Source organism: Astyanax mexicanus, chromosome 14 (assembly GCF_023375975.1).
Source record: "Astyanax mexicanus isolate ESR-SI-001 chromosome 14, AstMex3_surface, whole genome shotgun sequence".
Taxonomy (NCBI): domain Eukaryota; kingdom Metazoa; phylum Chordata; class Actinopteri; order Characiformes; family Acestrorhamphidae; genus Astyanax; species Astyanax mexicanus.
In genome coordinates this window covers 7,445,603-7,470,972 of record NC_064421.1, presented here as the reverse complement: position 1 = coordinate 7,470,972, position 25,370 = coordinate 7,445,603, and the positions used below count along the sequence as shown (strand labels likewise).

Genomic DNA, 25,370 nt, shown 5'->3' with positions numbered 1-25,370 from the left:
TGACGCCTGCATTGGTGACCCAACTGGGGAAAAGAAAGTTTTGAGAAAAGATGAGTTTCATCTTGACCCCTAATGTAAATTTTATAAAATTTAAGAGACCACTTAATTTATCTAAATCAGTTTCTCTGATTTTGCTATTTTACTACAGACAACAGACTCCCAAATTCCAAATAAAATTATTGTCATATAGAGCATTTATTTGCAGAAAATGAGAAATGTCTGAAACAACAAAAAAGATGCAGAGCTTTCAGACCTCAAATAATGCAAAGAAAACAAGTTCATATTCATAAAGCTTTAAGAGTCCAGAAATCAATATTTGGTGAAATAACTCTGGTTTCTAATCCCCGTTTTCATGCATCTTGGCATCATGTTCTCCTCCACCAGTCTTACACACTGCTTTTGAATAACTTTATGCTGCTTTACTCCTGGTGCAAAAATTCAAGCAATTCAGTTTAGTTTGATGGCTTGTGATCATCCATCTTCTACCTCTTGATTATATTCCAGAGGTTCTCAATTTGTTAAAATTAAAGAAACGTATTTTTTCCAGACCTGTATATTGGCACAGTTTAGGCAGTTGAGCAAAAGCAACATTGTTGTTTTATTCCATAAACTACGGACAACATTTCTCTCAAATTCCAAGTAAAAATATTGTTATTTGCGGAAAATTAAAAATGGCAAAAAAGATGCAGAGCTTTCAGACCTCAAATAATGCAAAGAAAACAAGTTCATATTCATAAAGTTTTAAGAGTTCAGAAATCAATATTTGGTGGAATAACTCTGGTTTCTAATGACCGTTTTCATGCATCATGGCATCATATTCTCCTCCACCAGTCTTACACACTGCTTTTGGATAACTTTATGCCTTTACTCCTGGGGCAAAAAATTAAGCAGTTCAGTTTGGTTTGATGGCTTGTGATCATCCATCTTCTACCTCTTGATTATATTCCAGAGGTTTTCAATTTGTTAAAATCAAAGAAACGTCTTTTTTCCCAGAGCTGTATATTGGCACGGTTTAGGCAGTTTACGCCCCAGTTTTCGTTCATGAGTATTATGAGTAGATGTTTCAGGCTGTAGTTTGGAAGTGAATGTATCTCTGTGTTCAGTCTGCTGTGGTTACTCAGACTGTCGCACAGATAACCCATTTGGATCTCTCTAAAAACAAACTGCTGATGTGGAGAGCAAAGCTCCTCTGCCAGCATTTCAAGGAAATGTGCAGGAGGTCCCTCACTTGGACGAGCTCAGACACAGTAAGCTGTGCACTGTCTGAATCCGTCTTTCACTGCTGGCAGCTGACTGAGCACTTTTTTCTCCCTCACAAGGAAACGTATAGGTACACATATAGGATGGAAGCAGAAGCAGCAAACGTCTTAACTGTGCTGTACCTGATCCCCCCTAGCTGAACGCGTTTCTCTGATAAAAGTTTAAAGGATAGATTAGCAATGATTCCAGAGAGTAGGTTGGACACACTGTACATTTGAACTTTTGATAGTTTAGAGTTGCTTTGTATGTTAATGTTTAATAAGTGATTCCAGCCAAAGCTGAATATTGCCTGGAATTACACTGAATAGTTCTATAGTGCATACAGCTCAGGGAGTGGATTTGGCTTGAGTTGGGAATTGTGTTATATTTCCACATTATGTCTAAAGTAATGTCATAACTCACGGGCAGGAAGGCGGGTGTTAAAGGTTTTCGGATTTGGAACTCATACTCAGACCAAGAGCAAAATATTTCCACACTTTTGAAGGTAGACATTTGACACACTATGTTTTGCATGGACCTAAATCAGCCCTATATAAGAATCTTTTGGAAAAGTTTCCTATAGTGAACCCGCTGACTTTAAAAAGCCCCTGAGGAGAGTAGGGGACTCCATCAATAAACTTTAGATAAGCACATTTTCCATTTTCCTTCAGCCTCTCGTGAGAACCTTCTCGAATCAGCGGCCCTATTCTCATCAGTGAGTGTTGCTTTAATCTAATAAATACGTTTATCCTTATCTCATGGCTTCATTATCCTTATTGCGTAATAATGGCCTGTTTACATCCTCATAGGTCCAGTCTTATCACCTGATGGTGTCCATAGTTCATAGTCTTTATTTTTGGCTTTTTTGCATCTCTATTTTTTTCTTTTACTTTTTGACTTAATGTGAGATAAAAAGTAGAAAAAGAATGTCAGAAGTTATTCTATCATGCCCAGTTTAAAGAGTCCTTTCACCTTTGTTAGAATTAGAATTTCCGGTCAGGTCATATTATATCATATCTAATGGCTCATAATAGTCATAATAAAAGTGAATGCAGTCTGAAGTGAATATGATCAGAAGTGGACATTGTTTAAACATTAACTAACTTAATTATTATGTTAACCCAACAATCAAATTCAGATTGTTTAGCCCCATTCCTCCTAGTTAACATTCCCATGTGAAGCCTGTGTTGGTAGCTCAACTGAGGAAGAGAAAGTTTTGTTCTTGGATTCCATCTTGACCCCACATATTCTTTGATTTTACTGAACTGAAAACCTCTGGAATATAATCAAAAGGTGGAAGATGGATGATCACAACCAATCCAAGCTGAACTGCTTGGATTTTTGCACCAGGAGTAAAGGCATAAAGTTTTCCAAAAGCAGTGTGTAAGACTGGTGGAGGAGAACATGATGCCAAGATGCATGAAAACTGCAATAAAAAAACACGGTCATTCCACGAAATATTGATTTCTGAACTTAAAACTTAAAACTTTATGCACATGATCTCGTTTTCTTTGCATTATTTGAGCTCTGCATCTTTTTTTTTATTTCAGTCATTTCTCATTTTCTGCAAATAAATGCTCTAAATGACAATATTTATATTTGGAATTTGGGAGAAATGCTGTCTGTAGTTTATAGAATAAAACAAAGTTCATTGTATTAAACATATACCTATAAATAGCAAAATCAGAGAAATGTAGATGTCAATTTTTGTCCTATGGGCACACCACCTCGCCCACCTTCCACCCCACATATTGTACTGTGGTGGGTTGTTGGACACAGCCCTGATTTCATGTCCATATGGGACCTGTATTGGTACCCACCTGGGTTCCATGTGGGCCCTAAATATCACCACCAGTGATGGCCTCATCAGGGTCAGTGATTAGGGTCCAGAAAGGGATTGTATCTGGGGCCGTATTGTGGACCCGTCTGATATTAGTGTGGGCTATAATAATGGAGACTACTTGAATGATAAATTTAGCGCCTTCAGCCATAGACACAGCTGTTCTTTTTTGAAAGGTAGTGGATATAAGTTATAAGGTGCCCTTAAACACTTCAGTTTTTTTGTTGAGTTGTGTTCGTAAACTATTGTTCAAGTGAATTTTTGGTAACACTTTCTATGTGTTGAATGTCATGTCTATTAGACTCTATAAACATACTCATAACACGTTATAATGTATTTATAAATCATTACTTTTTGACTTAATGTGAGTTAAAAAGTAGAAAAAGAATGTCAGAAGTTTGTGATAATTGGACTAGTCCACCTTATTCCATCATGCCCAGTTTAAAGAGTCCTTTCACCTTTGTTAGAATTAGAATTTCCGGTCAGGTCATATTATATCATATCTAATGGCTCATAATAGTCATAATAAAAGTGGACGCAGTCTGAAGTAAACATGATCAGAAGTGGACATTGATTATACATTAACTTGCTTAATTATTATGTTATAAAAACTTGTTTACGACACATTATAGCCATTATTATGCATTATAAATTGAGATCATAATACATTATCAGCCGCTATAATACATATACATACATATGTATAGCCATGTTTATAATGCCTTATGAATGCATTATAACGTATTATGAGTATGTTTATAGAGTCTTATAGAGATGAAATTCAAAGAAAGTGTTACCAAATATATTTATAGGATTATTTAAGGTGTGTTTATAAGTTGGAAGCTTTTTTAGTCATGATAAAGTATGCAAGCTGGGACTGAGTTTCTTGGTATTGATGTATAACATGTTATAAACACAGCTATTATTAATGCATTATAATCACAGTTCATGATGCATAATGAACATTGCTATAATGAATTATACATTTTTATAAATATGTATAGCCATGTTTATAATGCCTTATGAATGCATTATAATGTGTTATGAGAATGTTTATAGAGTCTTATAGAAATGACATTCAAAGAAAAGGTTACCAAATATATTTATAGGATTATTTAAGGTGTGTTTATAAGTTGGAAGCTTTTTTAGTCATGATAAAGTTTGCAAGCTGGGACTGAGTTTCTTGGTATTGATGTATAACATGTTATAAACACAGCTATTATTAATGCATTATAATCACAGTTCATGATGCATAATAAACATTGCTAGAATGAATCATACATTTTATGAATATGTATAGCCATGTTTATAATGCCTTATGAATGCATTATAATGTGTTATAAGGATGTTTATAGAGTTTTATAGAGATGACATTCAAAGAAAGTTACATTCAGACATTCATGCATCTACAATGGACCGTCCAAAAAAAGTGATACCAAAGTTACAAAGTTTTAGTTTGCTGCGGTTAATTAGATTTACCGCATCACCCACCCTGTACACCCTGTAGTCTGACTCAGCAGCAAATTAGCTTAAATGGTGGCAGACCACAATGACGCGTGTTGCCTGTGCTGGTGCAAGATTTAATTTGCTGAAGCCTCGGTGCATTTAAAGAACATAAGCCAGGCTCATTGTGCATGCACTCTTGCAGTGACGACTGCATGTGGCTAATGGATGAGATTTGGGCTTATGTCACATGCTCGGAGCCCGTAAGCTTTAATCCCCTATCCCCTCGAGCTTGAGCTGTGGGCTGGAGTTTTTGGGGGGAGCAGATGACCTACTGGTACAGTTTGTCCAGACATTATTCATTTATTTATTTATTTATTTATTCATTTTTGATGTTTTGCCACAAAATGTGTCTGGGTGTTGATCCTCTTATGCAAGAATCTAGAATCTCTCATAACTCATATTTCTTGGTATCATAGAGATGATCCTAATCCTGAAAACTGTGAGCCGTACTTAACTATGTGTTGATAGGTACTAAATGTTCTGGCTACGATGTTCAGAGTCCAGACCGAGAGAGTGCTTTTTGTAGGAACTGGGTCAGCGATGCTCGGAAACCACCGGATGACCCGTATTCGGACTTTACTTTTGGCCGGCCGAGATGTTATTTCTTATCTCCATCCCTGTAAATACTATATACACTGCATTCATCTTAACATTCCACATCGGAGTGAATAAGCCCTCCCAGAGGGATCGGTTAGTGTCTGTCTCTGAAGGCACAGGCTGCAGGACCACAGGCAATGCGCACAGGGCTTTAGGCCGTGTCCTCTTGTTGTTTGCACTCATTCCAGTGGCAGTGATTGAATTCTTGGCTAAATTTTCATTACACATTGTTGTGCATAAACATTCTATATAGATATCGTGAGCCAAGTTTGCATTATTGGCACTCATTGTCTCTTGGCTTTAGTCCTGCTTGTATACATTGTGGTGATGAGGGTAAATATTTGTCAGGAGCAGCCATAGGACACTGTTTACAGTGGAGAGTCGCTTAATCTCCATGAAATTAGTGGTGTTTATACAATAAACAAAATTACATTCTTTATCCTTGAGTAAGGTGAAACAGTAACTTCCTCAGCTGCAGCATCTGCCTCCTCCTCCTCCTCCTCCGCAACTCAATATAAGGCAGCAGTTTATGTTAACCTTTTTTTTTTAGGCCAGTAATATGAGGTCAGTCAGTGAAAGGTGACATTGTTGAAAGGTAGTGGTTATAAGGCTACATAAGCTTAACATATAAAACAACATACATGTGTGATGTGTTACAGGAGAACTCTGATGTAAAATAGATTTTTGAGTGTAGTAAAACATGATAAAGTGTACTAACCTTTGCTAACCTTTGTTGAATAGCCCACCTCCGCTCTCCTGCAGCTTTCCGTAATCCAGTCATTTTGTTCCTTTTTCCCCAACATTATCCAGGCTCAAAGAAGCTCCAAACCTCATTGGTAGAATCCAGAGAGCTCTGACATTTAAAACAAGGCATTACTAACTTTTAAAACTGCTTAAACTTTTAAAAGAAGCTTATTGAAAACCACTGTTCACAACACGTAACTTAAGCTACATCTCTGGGCGCCGCCATCACTGTACTGATCATGACTTTACTTTAAAATGGCGGCACCCAGAGATTTAGCTTACAGGTACGGGTACGGGTTGTACAGGTTGTAAACAGTTGTTTTTAATAAGCTTCTTGTGCACTTTTAAAGTTATTAATGCCCCTTTTTTAAATATCAAGGCTCTCTGGATTCTAACAATAGGGTGTGGGGCTACTTTGAGCCTGGATAATGGTGTTAAAAGGGACTTATCTGCAGGGGCAAGAGGATTCCCTGAAGCACCTGTTGTAAAGAGTCCTGTGCAAAAAACACAAAATTACTGGATCTTGGAAAGCTGGAGAAGATGATTCAACAAAGGTTAGTACTCTTTATCATGTTTTACTACACCCAAAATCAATTTTACATCAGAGTTCTCCTTCACTTCACTGGCTTCTACAAGCTGCCATTATCAGACTCAAATCCCTGATTCTGGCTTACAAAGACACATAAGGTTCTGCCTTGATGGCATTGGTGATGGCGGATGGTTGCAGGTTCGAAACGCCGCTCATGCAGCTTTGCCATCAGCTGCCGACGCTCAGAGGGAGCACAATTCCCCTCGTTCCCTCCGGGTGGGTAGATGGCACTCTCTCCCCACATCAATAAAGGGTGATGTCTGCAGCACAGGGCGTCTGTGAGCTGATGTATCAGAACCGAGTCGCTGTGCTTTCCTCCGAGTGCGCTGTGATGCTACTCAGCAATGCTGCATCAGCAGCTCGAAAAGAAGTGGTGGCTGGCTTCACATGTATCGGAGGAAGCATGTGCTAGTCTTCACCCTCCTGGTGTTATAGGGCATTACTGGTGATAGGAGTCCTAATGAGTGGGTTGGGTAATTGGCTGAGCAAAATTGGGGAGAAAATGGGGAAAAATTAGAAACATTTTTTTTATAAAACCCAATCCATACCAATAGCCCTTAAAGCTTCAATGATGTCTTAGTTTGACCGCATCCACTCAGGTCAATCCACTCAGTTTTTTCTTTTCTCAGACACCATTTGGACAAAAGTTAGAGTAACTATCTCTACAGTCCAGGGAAGCCTGTCTACTAAAGGGCTCTACTGGAGCATTGCTGTGAAGATTTGATTGCATTCAACGACAAGAGCAATAGTGATGTCAGAATGTTGGATTTCTCATTCCAACGATACTGGATGGAGCACCATTATTCCAAAGAACAGCCCTTACACCATATGGACAAAATTTAGAGTAACTATCTCTACTCTTCAGGGAAGCCTGTCTACTAGAGGTTTACAGGAACATCGCTGTGAAGATTTGATTGCATTCAACATGTGGATGAATGCAATCAATGTTGGACGCCTTATTCTAACGATACTGGATGAAACTCCATCATTCCAGAGAACAGCCCACACCTGGCATTAAACATGCTGCCATTAGGTTCATCAGTGTCCACTAATGTGTATTCTTTAGTGGTATCCACAAGTATTTAAACACATAGTCTAGATGTTCCCCTCTATATGTCTTATTAGCAACTATAAAGACTTAGCTTTGGTTCCAGAGGTTCGGTACGTATACGATAACAACATTTAATATAATTTCATTGCCGTTTCGCTGCAGCTGGGTTGTACTGGTCATGTGTCAGCATGTAGGACTGGGCTGAGATAATGCAGTGATATAGCACAACAGAGTCAGTACTTGGCCGGACCAGAGGAGAGCTGGCCAGCTTTTTACAGCTCTAATGATTGTGCATCTGTAAGGGACCAAACCCTAGCTAGCCTGCTCAGCATCCAAGCCGTCTGGACTGATTCTGATCCAACATTCCTCTGTGTTGATTTAGAAGATGTATCACTGGTGTCTCATCTACACAAAGACATGCAAAGACATGAGTTCTGGTTGGCCGGGCTGTAGTTTGCATGCTAGCAGCAATACAAAGGATAATGAAAACAGCATTAAACAATCTATTCCATGCAAATGATGGCTCTTCATCTTGTCAGTTTATCACAGTCATTGGTATGTCGACCTCAGGGTCAGCACACCCTGGCGGTGGAGTAGATTAAGTTCTGTTGATGTTGTGGTAAGATAGCAAAAGTTTTTTTCTGAAATAAGACGCAAGAATCTGTGGAATTTTTCTGTTCAGAGCCAACTGTTTTTGGCACTGATCTAATTGCTGAAGCTCCTGTAGTGATAATCTGTAGCTAGCATTATCTTTGTCTTTATCAAATGTAGCAGGAGCAGCAGATTTGCTACAGCACTTCTGGTGTTATTGGTGGACCCATAGTGTACTTATTTTACATTACGTATATTCTATAAAATTCCTGTTTGTCCTATTTTTTGTAAATAATATTGCTATATTTCTATGTTCCTGTATGTATATTATTTTGCAGTAGTTCTGTATAAATATTTGCCACGTTTTCTGTTTGCTAATGTGTTGCTGTTTATTACTATTTATATAAATATATATAATAAGAATAAAAATAACACATATTATTTATATAACACTATAGAAACATCACTATAAAACCGGAAAACTACTATTAAGCATCTATTTACTCCATAGGAAAATCAAGAGTCATAAGTTCTGCTAAAAAGAAAGTTTTGTTGTCCTTTTTCGAAGCTCTCACTCGACTGCGGAGCCCTTTATGCCAAGAGTGGCACAAGCAGTGTGTATCCAAAAGCAGTGTGTAAGACTGGTGGAGGAGAACATGCCAAGCTGTATGAAAACTGTGATTAAACCCACCAGGGTCACTCCAGCTCTGAATCTTTTTTGTTATTTGAAATGTTGTCAACAATGTTCATTTTAATCAAACATAAACCTATAAATAGCAAAATCAGATAAACTGATTCAGAAACTGAAGTGGTCTCTTATTTTTTTCCAGAGCAGCTATATATATATATATATATATATATATATATATATATATATATACTGAAGCCTGTGATAAAAAAGTGGATTAGAAGATGAATAGGTATTCTATTAATGTTTTCTTTTATGTTTATTAAAATGATACGTGTTGGTCTGCACGTGTTGTATATTCCTCTTTTATTGCTCTTTTTCTGTATGTTTCTTTACACCTATCATTTTCCTGTCAGTAAATTCAGTTTATAGTTTTAGAAATACATCCTAACATGCCGAAAACTTTTCAGATCAAAACAAGTCGTTATTTACATCAAATATTATAGTATATTTTGTTTTCAAAAATGTGTTGTAATCTAATAGATGTATCACCTGTAATCTAAATAGGCTACCTTTAGCAGGTGATTTAAGTTTGATTACCTTCAAATAATCATTGCTGTGGAGAGAAAGGAAGTAAAGGAGGGTAACTAAAAGAGAAAGATGATTTGTCAGATAAGCATGGAAGATACATGGGTAAATCTGGTAGCAATAAACAGACAGTATATATGGGCTCCCCCTTTTGCTGTTTAGTGTACAGTAATACAGAAAACATTTACTTTTACACCACTGCTGATGATATGAGTGCCCCCTCACTGGCAGCTGTACACATGCATTTGTGGACAAGCTGAAAAAAAAAACAGAAGCAGCATCTGAAATGAAAGAGAAGCACGAAACACTAGAATATCATGAATTCTTTTAAAACAATAATGTTGAGAAATATGACATGATAAACGACAAAAGCCTGGAATGCCTGTTAAAAACCTGATAAGCCTGGTAGAACTGGTAGAAGACTTCTGCTTGTAGGATTTGTTAAGCTTCATAAAGGTGCAAAAGTCCTGTGGAGCCACAGTTGAAAGATCATTAGTTCAATAAACTGAAATGTGTGTATTTTATATGTGTATAATATTAGCATGGTATCAGGATGGCACCCATTCCAGCCCATTAGTACCATTTGCAAAGGTCCTGTCAGCTGAATTCAGAGATGATGTGTGGTTATGACCTCCTGGGAATGTTAAATATAATACACTGCAGCTGGAAGGAGAAGCTTTGGGATTGGAAACACTTTTTTTTTTGCAAATATATTTTATCTCTATCTTTGTTGCCATAGCAGTTGTAGATAGAGATGGATTAGAAGGCATTAAAAAGTTCAGAGCTCCACCGTGGAGATTCAAGCTAAGAGGAATTTTGCCACTGAATAATTTACTCAGTTATGATTTCAACTCCGTGGAGACCTTTTAAATCAGAGGCGGTGTTACCTACATGAGCTGGCAAGATGAGGGAAATCTTAAGGGCGTAACATGTTTAATATATGGGAGTCTCAGGATGTGCATTATATCCTGATGGACTACGAGAATTAGATAAACAATCAGATTAATTGTGTTATTATCATTCTCTCTCTGGACCCATTACCGTATATCAAATATCATATGTTTTGTATTGGGGTAGGCCTGTGAACTGCCAGCATTGGCAGGTATACAGCTCTGGAAAAAAAAATAAGAGACCTCTTTAAAATACCAAAAATTACCAAATTGAAAACCTCTGGAATATAATCAAGAGGAAGATGGATGATCACAAGCCATCAAACCAAGCTGAACTGCTTGAATGTTTGCACCAGGAGTGCAGGCATAAAGTTATCTAAAAGCAGTGTGTAAGACTGGTGGAGTAGAACATGATGCCAAGATGCATGAAAACTGTGATTAAAAACCAGGGTTATTCCAGCAAATAATATTATTATTTTTAATTTGTTTAGATGTTTTCATTTATGTTTTTTGGTTTATTTGCTGCTGTAAATTCATTAATATAAAAATAAACTGCATTTTCAGTGTGCTCAGGCCTTTGGATGCGCTATATGTGCATATCTGCATGTAAACATAAAGTCCATCACACACTGCATTCACATGCTGCTCTAATGTGCTGCTGTGTGACATTTCACAGAGTGCTACATCCCCCAAAACACTAACAAATCCTGCCGCACCAACCAGACCGGACTGAAAACACGATAGCAGCGTTTGGCCGAGCACGTCCTCCGCTTTGCATCTTTGCAGCCTTATTACGGTTCTCCTGCACGAGCGACGTTGGACCGGCCTTCCAAATACTTTCTTAAAGAAGGAGCTGGGAGTCGGATAAACCCACTGACCCACTGCGTGCAGGCCTGTGAGTGGACTGTCAAGTCAAATGGGACCAAACAGCTGGTGACAAGAAAAGGCTAAAAGGGAAAGCAGCGGCCGCTGTCCACCCCTCTCATCAATCCTACTATTGTTATGGCACTATTCATCTGGGAGTCACTGATATTTAAGCAAAACATATTTTCATAATTCCTCCATCCCCCGCTATCCTCCTTGCTTTCTTTTGGACAAAGATCTAAGGCTGAAAATGTGTATAAGGAACATCTCATATAAGCACTGTGAGTGCACGAAGAGATTGATATGTGTGTTTGAGATGCAAATGCACATCAGACAAAGGAATCCTTGTCTGGCTGACCTTGATTGGCTTGGATGGGGTTTCTGGGTCAGTGGGGTACGCAACAATACAAGTCTAACATCATTACAGCTTCAAAATCAGGTGGCAGCGGCCCTCTGACCTCGAGGGACCTCCGTAATTATTCATAAACCTGCATGAGGGACGCAGTGTTGTCAAACATTTAATTAACTCATTATTTTGTAACTTCGAATTTTGTAAATTCGAATTTCAATCACTTGTGTTGTGTAGCTCTGAGAAATAAATGAAAGATTAAAGAGTTTTTAAGACTTTTTAAAAAGACTTTTCATATTCCAGCTATTTAAAGTAAACCATATCTCACACATATATCATATCTCCTATTTGTTTAAAATAGAAACAAAAAACGGTCATAATACATTTGACCTGACCGTTCTTTAACCTCTCTTTATCCTTTAGAACTCCTTAGAAACAGATTTCTTGCTTTTCTTACTGTGCCTTTGGACTTAAAAACATTTAGACTCATTTACGCATAGACACTTCATGCCATCTTATTCTTAAGTCAGAAATCAGAAATATATATAAATGAAATGTAAATACACCCAATATGCATTTAAAACAAATCTGATCAAATCCAATTACTGAAACCACTTTACTAGGTAATCTGATAAGCTTTTTGCTCACATATATCATAACAGGGCAAACACAGCCATCTCTACAAGACGCATTCAACAACCAAAGACCTTCCACTGCAACCCAAACACCAGTAACAATGCTGAAAAAAATGTGCATTTGCATATTCCCTCCCATCACTTTTCTGTTTAACCAAAATGCATTTGGCTACCAAGTGTTTTGTTTATATTTTAATTGGCTTTGTGTAAATTATGAAATATGTTGATATATATATAGTAAAAAAGCCCAATAGTGGCAAAATAGCAAACCATTGAGATTAGAATACAAAATCTTGTGATCAATGAGATATATGATATATGATATATATATGACTTCTGTTCTGATAGGATGTCCTGCATTGTTAGTTATACCATAAATAAAGCCATTATAACTCGTAAAATTAAATATTCATTACTTCTTATAACTTGAACATAAATTGCCATTAGCTTAATAAGAGCTTATGTGAAAATGTGTTGAATTGAAAATAGGCTGTTTTTATTACTGTTATGAATCACAAAAGTCTAAACTAAGTACCTTTACTGGCATTATAATATAAAATACCCAATAGTGACAGCTTACTGAACCTGAGCATGGAACCCAAAACCATAAAAACAGGGCTCTAACCAAGGGCTCTAAGCACTGAGCAACCACTGCCCTTAAGACACAGAACTGTATATACTGTATATGTAAGTTAGACTGATGTATGTAAAAGCCTCTATTCCGAGTGGCTGTTTATAACTCTTCATAGCTCCTTTAATATTGATTTTAACTCCTCACAACTTGGATGGGATGTTCTGAACAGCTCCTTTAGCTAAATAAAGAAAGTATTAGCTGAGTAAGGCATTTTAAAAGCATTATATTTATAAAGCACAGCAGAATTATAGTTTTTGAATATCCCAGAAAGTCAGAGTTAGAGCACAGGGTCACAGGAAGCAGAAGATTAAGCATTAAATCTTTCTCAAATGCTCAACGGTCGCATCTTACAAACCTGGACATCAAACCCTCAAACCTGGGATCTATATCCCAGGACTCTATACACTGTACGCATATAACAAGGAGCTTTTACAGATGGACCTTTACTGCTCTGCCTACTCAGCATTGGGTATTTTTTAAACTCTCTGCATAGTGAAATGAATTACGCATAAAACAACAGCATCTATATTCAGATAGGAATAGATTGCAGTCTTCCACGTATGAGTTCATGTTAAGCGTTTTTATCTCAGCAAGAATAAAAAAACATTTATAAATATGGAGGGAGGTCAATCTCATATTCAGCTGTGAAAAACAATTTTACCAAATTGAAAACCTCTGGAATATAATCAAGAAAAATCAAGCTGAACTGCTTGATTTTTTGCACCAGGAGTGCAGGCATAAAGTTATCTAAAAGCAGTGTGTAAGACTGGTGGAGGAGAACATGATGCAAAGATGCATGAAAACTGTGATTAAACCCATCAGGATTATTCCACCAAATATTGATTTCTGATCTCTTAAAACTTTATGAATATGAACTTGTTTTCTTTGCATTTTTGAGGTCTGAAAGCTCTGCATCTTTCTTTTGTTATTTCAGCCATTTCTCATTTTTTGCAAATAAATGCTCTAAATAAAAAAAATATTAGGAATTTGGGAGAAATGTTGTCTGTATTTATAGAATAAAAGAATGATGTCATTTTACTCAAACTTATACCTATTAATAACAGAATCAGAGAAACTGAAGTGGTCTCTTTTTCTAGAGCTGTTATTTCATATATATTCGGATACATGGGGACGTAATAGAACGTAGTTTAATATCTGTGTCAGACTGATACTGGTTGTAAAAAACCTCTGATTGACTGCTCTTTTTTCATTAAAAGCCCTTTATTTGGCTGTATTTTAGCTGTATATAATAAATGCACATACATATTAAATGTAGAAAAGTGTTGGCTGGTTACCTGAAACATGGTGCTGCTATTGGTGCTGATACAAGAGCTACTGTGAATATAACAACATATAATATAATATAATATTTAATAATATATCATATATAATAATAATTAGTTGAGACATTGTCATGCTTACTGTTAATTAATTAATGTACATTTATTATAAAGTGTTACAGACCTTTAGTTCATTCAGTACACTTACTAAAGTCTCAAAATCACTTCTCTGGAACTGCTGTGGTCTTCGAATATTCCACTGTTGCTTTTTATCCAGTAATGTGTGGATTTGCTGCAGGTTCTCCACAGAGCTGAGGCGAGCCGGTCTGATTGGATGTGTGCCCCACACACACAGAGGAAAAAGGCCATAAATCCCCCTCATCACACGTCGGAGGTTTTGATTTGCTGTGAGAAATTGATGGGTTTGTATCTGATACTTCATCCTGAAATGACAGGGCTGATTCCTGCAGCTCAGTTCTGTTTGCCCAGGTGAGACTGAGGCCTGAAATCCAGCCCAGTAATGCTGTAATACACACAGCCTCCATTTTTACAGCCTGAAATGGAGTTCAGTGTTAACAGTGCCCCCATATGCACGATGTTCCAGCCAATTTCTGCAGTGGGGACAGGAAGATATGGCCTTTTGGCTTTTTTGAGATTTTATGCCCAATCATTTTTAGGTGGGTGTGGGAATTTTCTTGACAGAGGCAATAACTCTGCATCTATGTACTGAATAGGTTTTAGAAAATATATGATTTAAGCAGCTCTGATTGTAATATTTTATTGTGTGTTTTACTGTGTTTACATTTTATTTCATTTATTTGTAGAAAATGAGAAATGGCTGAAATAAAAATGATGCAGATCTTTCAGACCTCATATAATGCAAAGGAAACAAGTTCATGTTTATGAAGTTTTAAGAGTTCAGAAATCAACATTTTGTGGAATAACCCTGGTTTTAATCACATATTTCATGTATCTTGGCATGTCCTCCTCCACCAGTCTTACACACTGCTTTTGGATAACATAATGCCACTCCACTGCTTCACAGTGGACACCTTGGTGTAATGGGTGGCAATGATCGTGACCAGCTAGATATAACCTTCCATGGGACATGGCAAGAGTCATGGGACACAATACTAGTTCCTATCTGTCTGTTTATCAGTCTATCTGCTGTCTGTCTGTCTATGCAAGATAAGACAGAGAGCAATGGAGAGTTTTTTTTTTCCTCTCAGGTAAAAATTATAAAAATGGTACAACACTGGTAACAGAGAGGATTATTGAAGAATAGAGTGAATTTTATTAAAATAAAAATACCAAGAGTGTACAGATCTGTCCTCAAAGATAAATGCACTACTTAGAAGAATCTAATATAATCTGAACATATTGTATAGTAAGTAATATAGTTATTGTATAGCTGTAATATAAAAGACACTGAATGGGGAGAGGTGTGTCCAAACTTTTTTACTTTGTGTATTGCGTGTGTGTTGCCGAACTCTGATATCAGAAGAAAGTGTGTGTGCTCCGTCCCATCGCCTTTCTTACAACACCCCCAAACACACACACACACACACACACACACACACACACACACACACACACACACACACCTCCTCCTCTTCCCCTCGTGACGTAACGCTCCTAACCCACCCGGGTTAGTGTGAAAGGCGGGAATGCGCGCGGGGTATAAAGAGGGCCGCTTCTCACCGGGGAGCGTTTGGAAGTGCAGCCGGACAGGAGGAGGAATAGGAGTAGGAGGGGAGGAGGGGTGCAAAAAGTGGCACGCTCACTCTCCAGCCTGCGCAGGACGCGCGCGCGCGCGCCTCTCGGACCTGCCCCCTGTCCCGTTCCACTCCAGAGTTTGATGAGGGTGCGCGAGGGCCGGCAGCCGGCAGCATGAGCCTGGACAGACAGGTGAGGTGCGGGGTCCGGCGGCGGAAGATGAGCGCGCTGAGCGTGGACCTGCTGATCACGCTGCAGATCCTGCCCGGCTTCTTCTCCAACTGCCTGTTCTTCGTGCTCTACGACTCCGTGGTGCTGGTGAAGCGCGTGGTGTCCCTGCTGAGCTGCTCGGGCTCCGGAGGCGAGTGGCAGCGCATGCTCACCGCGGCGGGCCTGAAGTCCATCTGGAACAGCTTCCTGCTGGACGCCTACAAACAGGTAAGCAGCACGAGCGCACTCACCTTAGCCAGGTGCGCGCACAGGTACGCACAGCAGCCAGGTGCACGCAGGCTAGTGTTGCTGCTGTTGCCGCTGCTACTGCTGTTGCCGCGTGCGTGTGCCTCTAGGTGTACCGGCACAGCTGCGGAGCACTTCTTGCTGATGCATTCAATGAATGCATATGCAATAAAATTAGCACTGTAGCAGGCATGAGTTTGCTGCATGCAGGTTAGCAAAACGAGCAGGATTGAACTTGCAATATAATGCTACTAAACTTTCTGTTGCCTGCATAAGTTTGCTGCATGAATTAGATCAAAGGGAGCAGGGTTAAACTTGCTATATAAGACTACTAAACTTTCTGTTGCATGCATAAGTTTTCTGCATGCATACGATCAAAATAAGCAGGGTTAAACTTGGTATATAAGACTACTAAACTTTCTGTTGCATGCATAAGTTTGCTGCGAACATAAGATCAAAGTAATCATAATTAAACTTGCTATATAAGACTTCTAAACTTTCTGCTGCATGCATAAGTTTGCTGAGTACATATGAACAAAGTCAGCAGGATTATATTTCCTTTGGAATCAATTAATCTATCATCTATGGAAGCCCATTTCCGCCACCTGAAGAAAAAAAAACGTCCTCAACTAAGTCATAATTATGAGATAGAAAAGTCATAATTATGGGATAGTAAGTCATAATTATGAGATAGTAAGTCATAATTATGAGATAGTAAGTCATAATTATGAGATAAAAAAGTCATAATTATGAGATAGAAAGTCATAATTATGAGATACTAAGTCATAATTATGAGATAGAAAGTCATAATTATGAGATAGAAAGTCATAATTATGAGATGACTTTTTATCTCATAAATATGACTTACTATCTCATAATTATGACTTTTTTATCTCATAATTATGACTTACTATCCCATAATTATGACTTTTCTATCTCATAATTATGACTTAGTTGAGGACGTTTTTTTTTCTTCAGGTGGCGGAAATGGGCTTCCATAATCATCTATCTAAACTAATAATAATCTACTGGAAGCTTGAGAGTATACATGCATACATTTGCTGCATTTATAAAATTAAAGGAAGCAGGATTAAGCTTGCTATATAAGACTTACTAAACGTTCTATTGCATGCATAAGTTTGCTGCGTGCATATGCGCAAAGTAAGCAGTATTAAATTTAATATAAAATGCAAACAAAACAGCACTGTTGCATGCATAAATTTGCTGCATGCATAAGAAAGAGCAAAGTATGCCGGACTAAATTTTCTTTGGGATCAATTTATCTATCATCAATCTACACTACTATTAAAGCAGAGTGAGGCCGAGTGTGATAGAGTAAGACAGAGATGTAGAGTGAGGGGGAGTGAGGCAGAGCGAGGTAGAGTAGAAGGAGGTAGTGTAAGGCAGAGTGAGTTAGAGAGGAAAATGCAGCCAAGCCAAGTGCCCAAAAAACATTGATTTATCAATCAATTATACTTGATTTATAACATTTTACATCCATAACTGGATATCTAATAGCATTTTTGCACGTTACATATTTTGTCCATATCATGCTCCTCTAGTTGAATTATTGAATTATTAATTATTACTGTATTATTTTATTATTGCGCTATATGTTATAGAACAGCATTATCACTATATCACTGTTTTACATGTAGGTAAACACAATTAAACTCTCTACTGTATGTACAGTATATTAAGCCCTTCTCCATTGTTTTGCTGTGTGCACACAGGCAGCATGGTTGCAGTATATCCTGCATGCACATTAGTAAGTAACCAGGGGTTGAACTTACGGTGGGATGCATGAGAGTAGGTAAACACTACTGAACTTGCTGACTTTTTACTGTATGCATACGTACAGTGTGCACACGTGCACTTACTTACTGGCATGGATTCAAGCACATCTGCATCTGCCTTTATTACTAAACGCATACGCATAACTGTATGCCCCAGGCTGGGCTACATTTACTACTTTTCAGTGTTTCTATTGTGCATTCATGACTGAATTTATCTTCCCAATAGTACACTTTCTAAACAAACTTTAACAACTTTCTTATTATATTAACATTAAAATTTACACTTTTAAAGCAGTAAAAAGAATAGATAGGAAAACCCTATTTCTCTTATTGTTATTGAATCAGACAGGTGATTCCATTCAATATAAAGAATTTTGAACTTTGCTCTCTAGACAGACAGTAAACGGGCCTGCAGGGCAATGGCCTTTAAATTTTTGGACACTTTGCCAAATGTCTGGGTCCCCTTTGGTGTTACTTTTTAACCCGACATCTATTAAAGAGTGTCTAGTTTAGCGTAGTAAGTAAGTTATAGGTCTGTCACTTTTAATGCTTTCAGCATTCTCTAACTCACTGCCAGCTCTTTATAGAGGGCCCGGATGCCCTGGCTGATGAGCGCCAGGGTGATTTATGCAGCTGGCATTCAACTAGTGGCACAATAGAAACAATTAAAGCAAGGCAGGGGAATACATTTGTTGTTATTTGTTTCTGGGTCAGGCAAAAACTCTGTATCGTGTTTAATTTCCACTTTGAGTCATGCAGTCAGGCTCTGCTGAGAGTAGAGTGTGAGGCTGAATGGGAATTTGGCAACTGGAGCACGTGTGAATGCCTCTTTTTTTACCACTGGAACCCTAGGTTTATTATCCAGCTATTAGTCTTAATGAAGAATCTATTTGGAATGATTCTGTACCTGCATGGGTTAGTATAGCTTTCGGAGTCCCACAGGGTTCAGTTTTAGGGCCTATTAAACTGTGTTTTTATGTTTTTATGGCAGTAATGCTATTATGCCATGTTATGAGAGAGAAGAAGTAAAGTAGAGATATACAGTAAATTTGAGTTTCTGTCATGAACACATCAAAAGGAAAACCTTGGAGGAGCATAAATTAATTTGTGGTCTTAATTTATCGCTTTTCACATTTATATTGAGAGATACAACAGCGTTATCGCATATCACATTTATTGTCCATATCATGAACCAGGGTTTAAAGAGTAAAGAGTAGTGAAAAAGAGTAAATAAAATAAATAAATAAATAAATAAATAAAGTATCAATGTTCTCCAATGAAAAAAGCTATGAAAATCGTGTATTTCCACTTTTGTCCCTTTCTAAATGAATGTACCAGTAAAAATGATATAAAATAACTTTGCAAAAATTCATATTTTACACTAAGTTCCATTCAAAGTTAAGAACATTTTGCCCTCTTCTGTAAAAACACTCTTTTTTGTGATGCTATGTCTTTCTGACACAGGCCTTCCCTGTTATCTAAGTTATCTTAGATTAATTCAGTCAGGATCAGCTCCTGAATGGGTTTCATGTTTCAACATTTCAGTGCTGTAAATCTCTCACCAGCTCTGAATAAGATTGTCCTGTTTGGGTTTATAATGGATAAAAAGGGTCATGTGCCCTACACGTGTTTTATTGCCTTTGTTTATCCAGTGCAGTTTATAAGAGTTTAAATTGATTCTAAGAAAGCCAGAGTGCAAATAAACACTTTCGTGGAAAGTTGGAGAGATTGGCAGACTGGAATAAACTAAATTCCTAAGTATTTAGTGGACTGTTATGGGTATACAGTAGAGATGTTCTGATCAGGTTGTTTTGCCTCTTTATGTGATCTTTATGTGGTCTGTTAATGAGTATACTGTATAAAAACTAATCTAATCTAATTATAATAATATAGCCCTGCAGTTTAGATAAAATTAATACTAAAGTAAAATCCCTTTATGTTTAATTACAGTTCATATAAACTGACTTTCTGGTCTGATTTATTTAGTTTAGTATAAAGTCTGACTCATCAACCTCACTATTTAGCTTCCAATTCATAAAAAAAAGACTGAAGTCTACTCACTTTGGCATAATATCTGTTGTTGTATACTTACTACTGATGTGTAATTACTGTTTTACAGTGAAGTATATGTGGTGTGGTTTGGGTTTCCATAGTAAGTGTGTGTATTAGCATTAGCGTTAGCCTCGACTGGGTTCTGAACAGGCTGTTTAATGATGGTTTAAAACAAAGAAGGCAAAGACGTGCAGTTCTTCATACAGTAAATCAGAGTATTTGAACAACAGATTCATACAGTTTCCAATATTATGGTATGGTATATGGTTTTTGATGCAACGAGGTGAAATATGTTCACACTGCAAACTAGAACTGTGCTCTTTTATTTACCTTCTGAAAACTCTTCTAACTCTCCTCAATGCTGCTATCTGGAGAGTAATGTCTGTTATTTGATACTTGAGGACACAATATGGTGGTTAAAACACTGTGGTTAAAACAAAGATTTGGAACTGGATTTCGGATTGAAACAGCCGACACCAGATCTATTAAAATCTGCCTGGTTTTGGCCTGATTTGGACTGGGACATCTCGCTTTGTTAGGTTTGTTCATCCAGTGCAGTTTATAAGAATTTAAACTGATTCTAAGAAAGCTAGAGCACAAATAAACACATGCATGGAAAGTTTGAGAGATTGGCAGACAGTATTTAGTGGATTGTTGTGGGTAAATTGTGTAGCTGATGCTGAATATGTGGAGATGTGGAGATTGAGAGTGGACCTTTGGCTTAGTGTACACTGCTATACTTTTAGTGACACTTCTAAAGTTTCCAGAGAAACTGAGCCTCTTTAAATAATTTCTCAAGTTTCTGACACACTTCGCTGGGCTGTGTAGTACAGGTGTGTGTATAGTTGTTGTGTGTCACCTTCACGGCTTTAACAGGCCTTCTCCTGTTACTGTAGATGCTGGGGGTGTTATTGTGTAGCCTACACTTTGTACTGTCTCGTGAATGGTGAATGGGTGCACTCAGTCAATAAAAGCTCTTAAATGCTTCTTGGCATGGATGTAGGATTCTGAAACAGAGCATTGAGTTGGTATAGAACAAGGGACTGAATACACAAAGAGACAAAAGTATTGGGACACCTGCTTATTCATCGTTTCTTTTGAAATCAAGGGTATTAAAAGGATTTAAACGAGTTTATCTAGCTTTTCAGGGAACCTACTGAGCTGCTAAGGCTTTCTACAAAATTTTAGAGCTCATTTCCTCTGCTCCCCAACTCAAAATACCAAAAATAGTTGATTTGATTGCATTCAGCATTAACAAGAGGTTGAATTAGTGAGGATGGTCAAGATGTTGGATGATTACCACCCTACCTCATCCCCTAACCCAACTCCCTAACCCTCTAGCCCACATTGGGATATCTTTATCTGCTCCAGAGATTCATTTTTATTGGCTATACTTCTCAACAGCCACTAGGCAAGCTTTAAAAATATGTGTTTAGGTGTTTTTGCATGTCTTTTTTAGCAATAGGTGAAGGCTCGAAGGGCTGTCTACTAACATCTTGATATATATACTCAAACTCAAACTCCCCAAGAGTAGCTGCAATGCTAATCTAGTTGTTGATGTAGTTGGACCTAGTTTCTGTATGCTATATATGTTATACATATGTAATATATAACTCACAACTCACCCTGATATCATTACATCTCTATTAAGATTTAATATCCATTGAAGCACTTATTATGGAACTATAAGGACCTTATTTTATATCATGTTCAAGGCCTGTTTCGATGCTCATTGCCATCTAACACCCCGCCAACAGGCTTGGTGATCTCTAAGAAGTGTTCAGGTATATTTATGGCATATTGCTATCTTTGCAACGGACAACACAGGTGCGCCACTGACTAAATACAACCTAGACAGACATCAACAGTGAGACGTTCATTGCTTTCTTGGCAATGAATTGTCAACAAATGCGAACGCCCCTGCTTGTTACGCAGACAGGGATACACAGCAGTGCACAAACCCATAGCGCATGCCAATAGCCAGCTATCCAAAGTTTTACATAATGTTGCAAAGATCACTAAAATAGGGCCCAAAGTGTTTTTCCTGTACAATCTTACAACCCATTTTTGTACATTAATTTTTAACATGTGATTCTTCTGTTTTCCAGGTGAAGCTGGGCGAGGCGGCTCCAAACTCTAAAGTAGTGAAGGTCCCCATCAGCAGCTGCCACTGGAGCGCCGGTGGAAAAAGCACGGACGAGTGCAACCTGCTGGACTTTGAGTCGTCTGACCGACCCCTGGTGGTCAACTTCGGCTCGGCCACCTGACCCCCATTCCTGAGCCAGCTACCGATCTTCCGGCGGCTGGTCCAGGACTTTTCGGATGTGGCGGACTTTCTGCTGGTCTACATCGATGAGGCTCACCCCTCGGACGGCTGGGCGGCGCCGCCCATGAAGCCCTACTCGTTCAAGGTTAAGAAGCACCGGAATTTGGAGGACCGGGTGACGGCAGCACGAAACCTCCTGGAGCATTTCTCTTTACCCCCTCAGTGCCAGCTAGTGGCGGACTGCATGGATAACAATGCCAACGTAGCATACGGCGTGTCCTACGAGAGGGTGTGCATCGTGCAGAAGAAGAAAATAGCTTATCTGGGGGGAAAGGGTCCATTTTACTACAACCTTAAAGATGTGCAGCGCTGGCTCGAACAGTGCTACGGAAAGCGGTAATTTTGAACCCGGGACGTCAGAAAGCCTCTTTTATGAATGGCGGAATAGTTTATTTTTGTATAATGGAGAAAAAAGGAAGGTAAAGTGCTTTCAGAACTGTTTTAAGGTGGCTCCAGTGGCAACATGGGCCAAGCTCCAAGTCAATTTCCTGAATTCTCTGAAATGATCAACGAGTCTCCTGGGTGGAATCCAACATTCCTAACCTCTTTTATACACAGCGAATAGAGACACTAAGAAACACTAAGATTTGCACTTCAGTTTTTGATATGACATTTTGCTGACCACAGAAACCCGATTTGTATGTGCACTATCAGTAACAGTTGGCTATTAATGTAGTGTGTATTACACCGTAATACGCTTTCCACTAAATAACATTCATTGCTTCAAAACAAACCAAATTGTTGAACAGAGAAGAAAGCACAAATACCCAGCTTTTATATATATATATATAAAAAAGATAATTTATTTTTGTCAACATTTAATGTTTTCTGTTTTTAATATGTGGCCTGTTTTATGTACATGTAATACCATGTTTTTTCCCTGTCTTGAACTTCTTGACAATCGTTCATATTCCATTTTACTGCTCTTGCATCATCAGCTTTTTCATGCCTGATACACTTTGTCGCACATCTGTTCAAACCCAGGACTGAAAAAATTATTAGGTCAGTTCGTTCTCTGCCAATCTCTGCACATGTGAAAAATGTAAAGTAGATGAATTGAGCTTTTGTTGCTCTTGTTGGGCATTTAAAGAAATATTTAAAGTGCTTAAAAAGTCATGGTCAGTGATGGTCAGAGATGGTATGGGTGATGGATGTATTGGCAGATGCAAACTAAGAGAAACTTGACTGCGTAGACTGTGGCAGGCAATTCAAAGTAGGGCTGGACAATATTTTAATATTAATACTGTATATATTGTAATATAAAATATTTTTGACACTTTAATATCAATCAGAACCAGCCAGCAACTACATGTTGGTGTTCTGACTCCAATTGACTCAGACTATCTACCTAATCCAGTAATCCAGTTAAAAACAGCTAACCATAGCAGCTAACCTGGTTCATTCCAGCTGTCAGTGACTAATTTGCAGTTAATTCACTGTTCTAGGCTTCATTATCATGAGTCGTGATAATGTCAGTTAAGGCAGATCATATTTAATAGGGCATCCAGATTCCAGGATCTCTTGAAAATAACATCTATCGTTTTCGCTGAGCTTTTGAAAGTTATTTGTCATTTTTTAGGTGAATAAATCTACATCAGACTATCCAAAATTGGCCAAAAGTTCAAAAAAATCCTAAAAGAGAGACTATTTAAAATGTGTCTGTCAATGACTGATGTTCATTACAAAGAGCAGAACTCTGTAAGCTTCAATAACCTTGCCATAGCCCAAAGGTGGTGGCTTTTAAACCATTGATATTGATAGCAGAATGACAGTAAGTTGTATCATAATACATATTTTGTCCATATCGTCCAGCCCTAATTGGAAATAATGCCTTTGCTGCACGGTTTGTTTAGACACTGCATTGTGACACAGTGTACAGGGAGGCTGATGATAAGAATACTGAATCTGAATGTTTGGAGGAAATGTTCCAGAAAGTAGCTAACCATTTGTTAAATTTGTATCCGGTATAATACAGATTCCCACCTACAGGCACACTCGTTTGTGTCCATGGCAAACCGGTGTGTGTATGAAGGCCACCGACGAAAGGGTCTCGGGTCCTGTCTGTGGTTGGATGAGAATAGCCACACCTTTTTGTCCTGATCCAAACGAGCGTACATGTAGACGGAGGGAGCTCCACATTTACACAGTGACATATTTACACACTGACTTCAGTCGCATATTCAAATGTTCAGACCCATGTTGTGTGAAGCAGCTGCTTTCATACTGTGAGAAGAAAATAAAAGGAAAAGGAAAAATAAAGCTCAACTTTTTTTGCCGCTGACTGCGTGAGTTTTTCTCTCTTTATGGTTTGACTCTTGGTTGTATGGCTGTGAGAGATTCGCAATGAGGGGTATAGGGTGGAGGCGAGCGGATGAGTCCAGATGGAGGCATCCTTTGGGTGACAGCACGAATTATGTTTTGAGAAAAAGAGCTAGAGCGCGCAAAAGAGATAGGAAAAACAGACCTGCGTTCGGAGGAACCAGCTTCTTCTTAACGCCAGTGTTTTTGTTTCCATTTGAGCCATGGCTGCAGACATGCTCTCGGTGATGGGTCTGAACATGTGCAGCACTATAAAGTTGTGTGACGCAGATGAGTCCTGGCTGAACTTCTGCACCTTTGAGGCTGCCAGTATCCAAAGAGCAAAGCCTCGGGGAGAACTTGTCTTGGGGAAACGCCATGAAACAGAAACCCTTGTTGTGGCCGGGCACCATTTGTCCGAGCGGAACGGGCGCAATGGAGGCACTTGGACTCGTTATTCATGGACTGCCTGGATCTTGGAAAGTAGAAAGCACAGCACTGTGTGACAGGGAGGTTGCCAGCATCAAGGATGGAGGTGGTAGGGCACAGGACTCACATAACAGCACCATACAGACTCCACACACTCCAGGAAGGAGGCTCACAGAGTACTTTCTAGCGTGTATGTGTGGTAAACAGGTGCTGGGCAGAATCATAAGCAGCTCGTTAGGAAGTGTCCTCATTTACAAGGACTGAACCCCCTG

At 38.5% G+C, this 25,370-nt stretch overlaps 1 protein-coding gene across 1 annotated transcript; it reads left to right on the top strand.

Moving 5' to 3' along the window:
* The first annotated feature begins 15,726 nt into the window (after window positions 1-15,726).
* dio2 (iodothyronine deiodinase 2) lies at window positions 15,727-24,652 on the top strand. Its single transcript, XM_007248471.4, has 2 exons — window positions 15,727-16,179; window positions 22,154-24,652. The coding sequence occupies exons 1-2, from the start codon at window positions 15,916-15,918 to the stop codon at window positions 22,709-22,711; spliced, it is 822 nt and encodes a 273-aa protein (XP_007248533.3). The 5' UTR covers window positions 15,727-15,915; the 3' UTR covers window positions 22,712-24,652.
* Window positions 24,653-25,370: the final 718 nt, after the last annotated feature.